Raw genomic sequence first — 11145 nt, 5'->3', positions numbered from 1 at the left:
TGTGTTGTCACCTCCTGTGTTGTAGCGTCACCTCCTGTGTTGTGTTGTCACCTCCTGTGTTGTAGCGTCACCTCCTGTGTTGTAGCGTCACCTCGTGTGTTGTGTTGTCACCTCCTGTGTTGTAGCGTCACCTCCTGTGTTGTGTTGTCACCTCCTGTGTTGTAGCGTCACCTCCTGTGTTGTGTTGTCACCTCCTGTGTTGTGTTGTCACCTCCTGTGTTGTGTTGTCACCTCCTGTGTTGTAGCGTCACCTCCTGTGTTGTAGCGTCACCTCCTGTGTTGTAGCGTCACCTCTTGTGTTGTAGCGTCACCTCCTGTGTTGTGTTGTCACCTCCTGTGTTGTAGCGTCACCTCCTGTGTTGTGTTGTCACCTCCTGTGTTGTAGCGTCACCTAGTGTGTTGTAGCGTTACCTCGTGTGTTGTATCGTCACCTCCTGTGTTGTAGCGTCACCTCCTGTGTTGTAGCGTCACCTCCTGTGTTGTAGCGTCACCTCCTGTGTTGTAGCGTCACCTCCAGCGTTGCGTTGTAGTGTCCCTGTCTGCGTTGCGTTGTCACCTCCTTCTTTGTAACGTCCCCTCTGTTTTGACGTTGTCACTTTCTGTGTTGTAACGTCGCCTCCTGTGTCAACGTTGTCTCCGTCTGCGTTGTAACGTCGCCTCCTGTGTCAACGTTGTCACCGTCTGCGTTGTAACGTCACCGTTTGCGTTGTAACGTTGCCTCCTGTATCGTCGTTGTCACCGTCTGCGTTGTAACGTCGCCTTCTGTGTTCCCGTTGTCACCGTTTGCGTTGTAACGTCGCCTCCTGTGTTCTCGTTGTCACCGTTTGCGCTGTAACGTCGCCTTCCGTGTTCCCGTTGTCACCGTCTGTATTGTAACGTCACCGTTTGCGTTGTAACGTCGCCTCCTATTGTGCACTGTCACCGTTTGCGTTGCGTTGCCACCGCCTGTACTGTAGCGTCACCGTCTGCGTTGAAGAGTCAGTGCCAGCTTTGCAACGTCGCCCCCTGGTGATGTTGTTTCCATCTGCGTTGTAACGTCGCCTTGTGCGTTGCGATGTCACCTCTTGCGTTACACCATCACCTCCTGTGTTGTGTTTTCACCACCTGATTTGTTACGTCGCCTTCTGTGTTGCGTCATCACCCCAGTATTTTAGCGTCACCTCCTGTGTTGCGTTATCACCACTAGTATTTTAGCGTCACCTCCTGTGTTGCGTCATCACCCCCAGCTCTGTAGCGTCACCTTTGTTTCGTAATCACCTCAGTATTTTAGCGTGAACTCCTGTGTTGCGTCATGATACCCACCCTTGCGTCATCCCATGCAGTGTTGCGTCATCCGTCCAGCGCTGCGCTATCATCCCCAGGTTTGCGTCATCCTCTCCATTTTTGCGTCGTCGTCTCCAGTGTTGCTTCAACCGACCGTACTCCTGGCAGTCTCTGTGAGGAAGATGAGGCAGAAGGGAACACCAAGGGCAGCCACAGCGCCGTAGGTCCAGTAGAGCCCCGCCCGTGTCAGGGCCTCCTGCATGGGGCTGAAGAGCTGCATCACCGCGAAGGACTGGAGGCTGCCCAGGAGCATGCACACGCTCACCGCCTGCACCACCACCGTCCCGACGGAGGGCAAGCAGGGCAGGATGAGAAAGGGCAAGGAAATTTAGAGGGCAATGAAGGGGGAGAGAGGGCAAGGAATGGGAGGGAGAAGGGAAACAGAGAGGATGGGAAAGAGGAAAGGACACAGAATGGAAGATGGTAAGGAAGATGCTAGGAAAAGAGGGAGCGTATGAGAAGAAAGACGGCGGGGATGGAGAGAAGGAAGTAAAAGGGGAAAGGTCAGGGAAGGTTAGAGGGAAAGGAAGGAGTGGGGGCAGGGTAGGGGAAAGACGGGAGAAGGGAAAGGGTCAGGAAGGGAAAAGGACAGGGAATGTAAGAGAGAAGGGAACCCAGGTAGGGCAGAGACAGGGAGAGAGCCAGTAAGGGAAGAGTGAAGGGAAGGAGTGAGAGCAGGAGAGAGGAGTAGACAAGGAAGAGGGCGAGATGGGGGGAGAGGGATCAGAGGGGGAGGGTTCGAAAGGGGAAGAGAGCAGGCAAGGTGAGAGGGCAATAGCGGGGAAGAGGGAAGGGGAAAAGCAGGAAGGGGAAAAAGGCGGAGAGATGAGAGAGGTCAAGGAAGGGGAGAGGTCAAGGAATGAGAGAGGTCAAGGAATGGGAGAGGTCAAGGAATGGGAGAGGTCAAGGAATGAGAGAGGTCAAGGAATGGGAGAGGTCAAGGAATGGGAGAGGTCAAGGAATGGGAGAGATCAAGGAAGGTAAGTGGTCAAGGAAGGTGAGACGTCAAGCAAGGGGCGAGGTCGAGGAATGGTAGAGGGCCAAATAGGGCAGTGGACAGGAACAGCAAAAGGGCTGGTAAAGGAAGAGGGCAGGAAAAGTGAGAGGGACGGGAAGGGGAGATTGCAGAAAAGGGAGAGAGCATGGAAGGGGAAGAGGGGGAAAGGTCAGGGAAGGTGAGAGGGCATGGAATGGGGAAGGGAGGAGAAATGGCACATTTAGGGAGGGGGAAAGTCGTTTTTAGAGAGAGGGCAGGGAATGGGGAAGGGAGGAGAAAGGGAGCGTTTAGGGAGAGGGAAAGTCGTTTTTAAGGAGAGGGCAGGGAATGCAAATGGGAGAGGGAGGGGAAAGGGCGCGTTTAGGGAGAAGGCAGGAAAAGGAATAGAGCAGGTAAGTGGAGAGGGCAGGGAAGGGGAGAGGGCAGGAAAGGGAATAGAGCAAGTAAGTGGAGAGGGCAAGGAAGGGGAGAGGGCACGGAAGAGGAGAGATCAGGAAAGATCAAGCGTAAGGAAGGGTGGAGGACAGGACAAGGGAGAGAGCAAGGAAGGGCATACGGAGGGCAGGTTTGAGGGCAGAGAAAGAGAGAGGGGAAAGTGTTTGAAAACCGTAGGAAATACTCGGTATTACATAACAGTAATTTAATTAATATGTTGTTGTGATTCGATCATTAATATCTATGAAAAATTAGTTATAGTATCTCTAATGACTTCATTAGTTAATTTCTTCATATTTGTTACCTCTGCTTCTTTACTACAGTTTAGTGGGAATGTATTGTGTAGTCCTTGAAATGAATTCCCCTCCCTCTCTTCAACTCATTTTTACTCTTAACAGTTAAATATGAATTAGCTCCTGGACCCCGACACCTGTTGAAAATAGCTACCTTAATACTCATGTAACAAATGCTGACAGGTTTCTTCTGAGATCATTACAGTCACAAAATTAACTTGTCTACAGTTTTCACAGTACTTTCTAAGACATACTCCCCACAGTACACTGGATGTATAGTCCCTAAATCGTATATCAGGCTCTTATATTTACCTGTCTCCCACGTCCTATCACCTTCCGCTCTTTATCTAACTATTTCGGACTCAATGAAGGCTTACTGATAAAGCCAAAACCGAATTCATATACTCGTCCTTCAATTGCTATAATTAACTGCCTACAATAAATATACTAAACTTTAGTGTGATATATAGACTGAGAAATGTAGTCTCAATGGTCATTGTGACTACAATGTGACTACAATGACCAGGCACCTGGCTGGCCCATGGTTCGATTCTCTTATACTGGGAAGTGTTCTGTTTGTTAAAATTCCTTGCGAGTTCATGCAAGTGATATATTCAAGGCACGAGTTTTCCCTAGTAAATATGATTGATAGAAAATGAGTGTTTGACCAGAAGCCATTCCTTTAGTGTCGTTGCGGACGGAGATTTCGTGGAAATGCCGCCCGAATTTCCATTCTTTTAACGATCAGAGGGTGGCCTAGTGGTTAATGCTCTGGTCAGGCCCCTGGCTGGCCTATGGTTCGATTCCAGCCCGTCCTCCAAACAAAGATCCAAAAGTGATTCCATGCACCCACCAAACCCCCTGTTTAAGAATGAAAAGCGGTTTACACACGCAACCCGTCCTCGACTCAAGTCCATTACATTCAGCGGTCGACCCCACAGACGCATTCATAAATGTTAACATGCTGTTCAATCAAAACGGGAATTTTCGCAAGTATAAATTAATATTATAATATATTAGCATATTGTGTATATATAGGCATAGGATAGGTTAGGTTAGGTGTTTAGGTTCTGTTGGCGATTATTTGTATTTGTAGTACGTGGGTGAAGCATTTATAGCGTTGTGATTCGAACAAAATTCGTCAGTGAAGCACTTGTTCCGGATATGTTCGAACGTCAGCAGTTGTGAGTCGTATGTAAACCGCTTTTCATTCATAAACAGGGGGTTCGGCGGGTGCATGGAATCACTTTTGGATCTTTGTTTGGAGGACGGGCTGCAACCCGTCCTCGACTCAAGTCCATTACATTCAGCGGTCGACCCCACAGACGCATTCATAAATGTTAACATGCTGTTCAATCAAAACGGGAATTTTCGCAAGTATAAATTAATATTATAATATATTAGCATATTGTGTATATATAGGCATAGGATAGGTTAGGTTAGGTGTTTATGTTCTGTTGGCGATTATTTGTATTTGTAGTACGTGGGTGAAGCATTTATAGCGTTGTGATTCGAACAAAATTCGTCAGTGAAGCACTTGTTCCGGATATGTTCGAACGTCAGCAGTTGTGAGTCGTGTGTAAACCGCTTTTCATTCATAAACAGGGGGTTCGGCGGGTGCATGGAATCACTTTTGGATCTTTGTTTGGAGGACGGGCTGACACACGACTCACAACTGCTGACGTTCGAACATATCCGGAACAAGTGTGCCACTGACGAATTTTGTTCGAATCACAACGCTATAAATGCTTCACCCACGTACTACAAATACAAATAATCGCCAACAGAACCTAAACACCTAACCTAACCTAACCTATGCCTATATATGCACAATATGCTAATATATTATAATATTATTTTATACTTGAGAAAATTCCCGTTTTGAATGAACAGCATATTAAAATTTAAGAATGCGTCTGTGGGGTCGACCGCTGGATGTAATGGACTTGAGTCGAGGATCGGTTGTTCGATTCACTCATATGGGGAAGCGTTCTGTTTGTTTATATACATATATATATATATATATATATATATATATATATATATATATATATATATATATATATATATATATATGTATATATTGTGATGATAATCTCTTTCAAGAGAGATTGAGCCTGCTCTTCCCTATATCATTCACGTCATTCTACAAGTACAAGATGCTATATTGAAGATACGTCCACCAGTATCACAAATAGTTTTGCCCAGGAAGCAAAGCGTACCTTGCTCCACCAGACACGCCGGCTCTCTACCCGCCGTCAACGAGCAAACTACCCATTCTCCGCCTGCCTGCTCCTGATTGGCTGGTGTATCGCCGACAGCACCTGCACCTGCACTCACGCCCTCTACCTGAGTCGACGTCTGGGCCAGCTCACGCCGTCCTCCTCAGAATATCTTTGTGCTCTTAGGAGTTGACATCTCTCTCTGGTAGACTAAGCCCTGGCTCTCGTGTACTAAGGGAGGTGGCAGATCTAGCCAATATTCTCAGCACCTGATTATTATTTTTGTTGTCTTGTACATTATTTTGTTTTAGAGTAAATTTCACATCTATTAATTATTCATGTTGTTTTGTTTGTTGGCTTGTTTTGAATTTTACGTAAGCCAAGGGATTGTCTTTGTTCATATCTTGTTTTCTAAAGTAATTAAAATTTCATTGTTTATATTTTGTGTTTTGTGTGTCTTCCCATTACCTTACCACAGATAAACAGGCAAGCAGTCTCTTTTTTTTCTGTAAGTGTGACAAGGCATTGCCACCTGCCATTGGAGGACTGCCGAACATCAACACTCCAACACTTTACCGTCACAATATATATATATATTAACAAACAGAACGCTTCCCTATATGAATCTTCTCAATATTTCTTACGTTCTTCTTCACTGTCGAAGGAAATTGCTAAATTAACTATCCAAATTTGATTCTTTATTTCTGGTCCGACGCCTGAAGGCGTTTCGAAAGGCTTATTATATTTTCAAAGACTTAGTTTACATGGAATATATGTAGGGTTCACTACTGTCCACAGCAAGAGTAAGGTGTAACCGAACACTTAGGGGATTGATATGGGGTTCAACACCTACCACAGAATGGGGGCCATGGCTGCTCTTAGTATGGGTATGGGTCAACTATTGCCCATACGAGGGTTTGGGCTCAACTATTGTCCACAGAATAAGTATTGGGTCCACTACTAATCATGGGATAGTTAAGGGATCCACTGCCACCCTGGGACAGACAGAAACTCCACTGCCACCAATGGGACAAACAGAAGCTCCACTGCCACCCATTACACAGACAGACGCTCCACTGTCACCCATGTAACAGACAAAAGCACCACTGCGACCCATTAGACAGACAGACGCTCCACTGCCACGAATGGGACAGAGAGAAGCTCCACTGTCACCCATGGGACAGACAGACAGAAACTCCACTGCCACCCATGAAACCGACAGACAGACGCTCCGCTGCCACCAATAGGACAGACAGAAGCTCCACTGCCACCCATGGGAAAGACAGAAGCTCCACTGCCACCCATGGGAAAGACAGAAACTCCACTGCCACCCATTGGATAGACAGAAGATCCACTGCCACCCATTGGATAGACAGAAGATCCACTGCCACCCATTGATAGACAGACAGAAGCTCCACTGCCTCCAATGGAACAGACAGAAGCTCCACTGCCACCAATGGAACAGACAGAAGCTCCACTGCCACCCATGGGAAAGACAGAAACTCCACTGCCACCCATGGGAAAGACAGAAACTCCACTGCCACCCATTGGATAGACAGAAGATCCACTGCCACTCATTGGACAGACAGACAGAAGTAAGTAAGTAATTATCAAAAGAAGGCACCAAACCGGGAAGGCTATGTAGCACCATCAAATACGCAAAATAATCAGAGGGCGCTAAATATCACCAAGGATGCCAATACGAGAATAAAAACGCATAAGGCGAACGATATCAAAAGTAGCAGAGTCACCAAGAATTCTATCGAGGGACAGGTGACCGCGAGGGGCGGTCGGAAAGCAAGACACACGCTCGTCCTGGAAGTCAGGAAATTCAAGAAGGACATGCACGACCGTAAGAGGGACAATGCAACTAGGACAATAAGGAGCAGGGCGGCGCTCCATCAAGTGACCATGGGTTAAGCAAGTATGGCCAATACGCAACCTCGCCAGAGCTGTTTCCCACCGCCGGTTACGGTGGAAGGAGGACGGCCACGAGGAAACACAACATTTAAGAGTACGGAGCTTGTTACCAGTAACAGACGACCAAGAAGCCTGCCAACGGGTAAGGACTGAGGAATGGATAACCGGGTAAAAGTCGGAATACGGAATGCCTTTACGAGAGATGGGACAAGAGCGGACAGCTTCCTTGGCGGCAGCATCCGCACGCTCATTTAAAGACACACCAATATGGCTGGGAACCCAACAAAACTCAACCGACTTAAATTTACTGTGAACGAGAAACAGCCAATGCTGGATCTCGACAACTTCTGGATGAACCGGATTAAAGGACCCGAGAGCCACGAGGGCACTACGAGAGACAACAACAACTACAAAGGAAGACTGACAACGAGAAAGGAGGAGACGAAGAGCATAGAGAATAGCATAAAGTTCCGCTGTAAAGATGCTAGTCTCCGGAGGCAAGCGACACATATAAGTGCGATCAGGAAAAACAACAGAGTAGCCAACACCGTCCGCTGACTTAGACCCATCGGTGAAGACAGAAACGGAGCGGGAGTGAGAAGAAAAGTGCTCGAGGAAAAGGCGTTTTAGAACCGTAGGAGGGGTAAAAGCTTTAGTGATACGGGTCAAGGATGTACAAAACCGCGGAAGAGGGACCCTCCACAGGGGCAAAGAAGGAACAACACGAGGAGAAACATCAGAAATACGAACGGAAAGAGAATCCTGTAGGCGAGATAACCGGACAGAAAGAGGGAGGTGGTGAAGAGGAACAGGAACCGCAGGAGGGGTAAAAGTTAAAGCACGACAGAGGCGATAGGAAGGATGTCGCAAGGACCGCGCAAGATAGCGAAGACAGTAGCGATCACGGCGGTCCTGGAGAAACAGGAAGCCAGTGTCAACATACAAGCTAAGGATGGGAGTCGAACGAAAGGCACCAGAACTGAGGCGCAACCCAGTATGGTGCAAAGCATCAAGACGGCGAAGAGTAGAAGGGCAGACGAAGTAAGCAGGGCAACCATAATCGAGCTTAGACAGGACGAGAGAGGAAGGTAAAGCAAGGAGAGTGCGCCTATCTGCCCCCCAAGAAGTATGGGACAAGACCCGAAGGAGGGTAAGGGCCTTAGAGCACTCAACACGGAGGTAAGAGATATGGGGAGACCAAGACAAACGAGTGTCAAGGAATAACCCCAAAAGCTTCGCGGAATCTTTGTATTCCAGGGGATGACCATAAAGTGACAAAGAGGGACGAAGAACAACCCGTTTCCGCGTAAAAGTCATGGCATAAGTCTTAGAAGTAGAGAACTTGAAGCCATGATCTGTGGCCCAAGACGACACGGCATCAATTGCAAGTTGAAGCCGGCGTTGAAGGAGAGGCGAATCATCACCCTGACAACAAAGGGTAAGATCATCGACATAGAGAGCGGAGAAGACACCAGAAGGAAGAGAGGAAAGAAGACCATTGAGGGCAACCAGAAAAAGAGTAGTGCTCAGAACACTACCCTGGGGCACAAATTCGTATTGCTGAAAAGAGGGAGAGAGAGCGGTACCAAGGCGCACCCGAAAGGAACGACGAGAGAGGAAGCTGCGGAGAAAGAGAGGGAGATGACCACGAAGGCCAAAAGAATGAAGTTGAGATAGGATATGATAACGCCAAGTGGTGTCGTAAGCCTTTTCCAGGTCAAAAAGGGCGGCAACAACGGAGGTCTTCGCAGCAAAAGCAGTACGAATATAGACCTCCAAGTTCACCAGGACATCTGTCGTGCTGCGGCACTTGCGGAAACTAAATTGAGAAGGGGAGAGGAGGTGATGGTGTTCCAGGAACCACATCAGACGAACGTTAACCATACGTTCAAAGAGTTTGCAGACACAACTTGTGAGAGCAATAGGGCGAAAGTCCTTAGGGGAAGTACCCAGAGACCCCGGTTTGCGAACAGGGAGGACAACGGCATCGAGCCAGTCCTCAGGGACTGACGACGACTCCCAGATCCGATTATACAGACTCAGGAAATACTGAGACGTGCTCGGAGGGAGATGGCGAAGCATCTCATAATGAATACCATCGGAGCCCGCCGCCGTAGAACCGCAGAGGGCCAGGGCAGAACGAAGTTCAGAGAGAGAGAAGGGATCATTATAGGGAAGCTGAAGATGAGTGCAGAAATCTAAAGGACGAGACTCAAGGACAGGTTTACGAAGAAGGAAAGATTGGGGAAGATGAAGACCAGAGCTAACAGAAGAAAAGTGGGAACCCAGTTCGGAAGCAACCTGCAACGGGTCCGCTACAAGAGTATCATAGAGGTGAAGGACCGGCGAAACATCGGGAACGAACTTACCCGCTATCTTGCAGATACGCTTCCCGATCTGGGCCAGAGGGGTTTCGGACGTAATTGTTGAGACATAAGATGCCCAACATTCACGTTTAGCCGTACGGATGGCCCTACGGGCCACCGCACTCGCTTTCCGAAAGAAAAGAAAAGAATCGGTCGTCTGCCTACGGCGTTGCCTCTTCCAGGCTGCACGCTTACAGCGGACAGCCCGAGCACAGTCCACATTCCACCAGGGAACGCACTTCCGCGGACCCCGAGAGGAAGAGCGAGGAACAGAGCGGAGGGCAGCGTTGAAGACAGTGTCATGAAAAAGGAGGAGAGCGCGAGAGAGAGGCAGAAGGGAGAGGTCAGAGAGAGCAGCACTGAGGGTAAATAGGGTCCAGTCTGCCTTAGCAAACTGCCACCTAGGGAAAGAGAGGGAAGGGCGAAAAGAGAAAAAGGAAACAAGGATGGGGAAATGATCACTTCCATGGAGGTCATCAAGAACCTGCCACGTGAAATCTAAGTAAAGAGAAGAAGAGCAGAGAGAAAGATCAAGACAAGAAAGGGTGCGAGTCCGAGAGTCCAAATGAGTGGGCTCACCAGAATTCAGAAGAGACAGGGAAGAAGAGAGGAGAAACGGCTCAAGGAGGCGACCCCGGGTATTCGTCAGAACGTCACCCCAAAGGGAATGACGACAATTGAAGTCACCCAGCAGGAGCACAGGCTCCGGCAAGGAGTCTAGGAGGTGTTTCAAATCAGGAAGAGAGAGTGGGACACTCGGGGGAAGATAAATGGAACAAACTGTGTACCATTTCCCCACAAAGATACGAGCAGCAGAACAATGGAGAGGCGAAGGAAAAAGTAAAGGAACAAAGGGAACATCAGCACGAATCAAGAGAGTAGAAGAATTAGAAGCCCCAGCAATAGCTGGGGGGGGGGGGGGGAGAGAAAGGAATAGCCACGAAAACGACCAGGACGAGCACCAAGCATTGGCTCCTGGAGACAGACACAAAGGGGCGAAAACCGCGAAATCAGAAGTTGGAGTTCGAGGAAATTGGCGTAATAACCTCGAACGTTCCATTGAAGAATGGACAACGACGAGAAGAGAAAGGACAAAACCAGAGAACAAGGAAGAAACCAAGGCGAAAGAGCAACAGAGCACGTTAAAGAATATCAGGGTCGGGATCAGGGTCAGCAAAGTCAGGGTTAGGGGGCATGGGTAAACTGAGCAAAGACGGAGGGAAGGAAACGGGAGAACAGATCAGAGGTGGGCGGGCGGGGTCCGAAGGAGGAGGAGGAGGAGGAAGAGGAGGAGACAACGGAGAGGAGCAGTCAAGGACAGCAGCAGGAAGAGGGGGAGTAGAAAGAGGGGAGCGCACCCCAGCAAGAGCAGCAACCGAAAGGGAAGCAGGGGCCAAAGAAACCTCCATAGCAGGAACAGGGGGCGCAATCACTGAAACGGGAGGGGAAGGAGCAACAGAACCAGACGTAGGAGCTGACGAAGAAAGCGAAGCCTTCTTACCCGCCGGAGAAGAGGAAGGAGAGGAGCCAGGCTTACGCTTCTGACTTAAAGAGACCGGTGTTCCAGCAACTACGTACCGGGCAACGGA

The 11145-nt window shown here is 48.7% G+C and overlaps 1 protein-coding gene across 1 annotated transcript in view; it reads right to left on the bottom strand.

The window, feature by feature from the left end:
• Nucleotides 1-1318: 1318 nt before the first annotated feature.
• The window catches only part of LOC123751743 (facilitated trehalose transporter Tret1), a 190801-nt gene continuing 180974 nt past the window's right edge, over nt 1319-11145 (bottom strand). The window contains exon 5 of the mRNA XM_069315243.1: nt 1319-1591. Within this exon, the coding sequence (XP_069171344.1) occupies nt 1409-1591 (183 nt within the window). The 3' untranslated portion in view covers nt 1319-1408. The remainder of the gene's footprint in view (nt 1592-11145) is intronic.

This window comes from Procambarus clarkii, chromosome 7, assembly GCF_040958095.1.
Source record: "Procambarus clarkii isolate CNS0578487 chromosome 7, FALCON_Pclarkii_2.0, whole genome shotgun sequence".
Taxonomy (NCBI): domain Eukaryota; kingdom Metazoa; phylum Arthropoda; class Malacostraca; order Decapoda; family Cambaridae; genus Procambarus; species Procambarus clarkii.
Note: the sequence above shows the minus strand (reverse complement) of the source record. Positions and strands in the feature narration are given on the sequence as shown.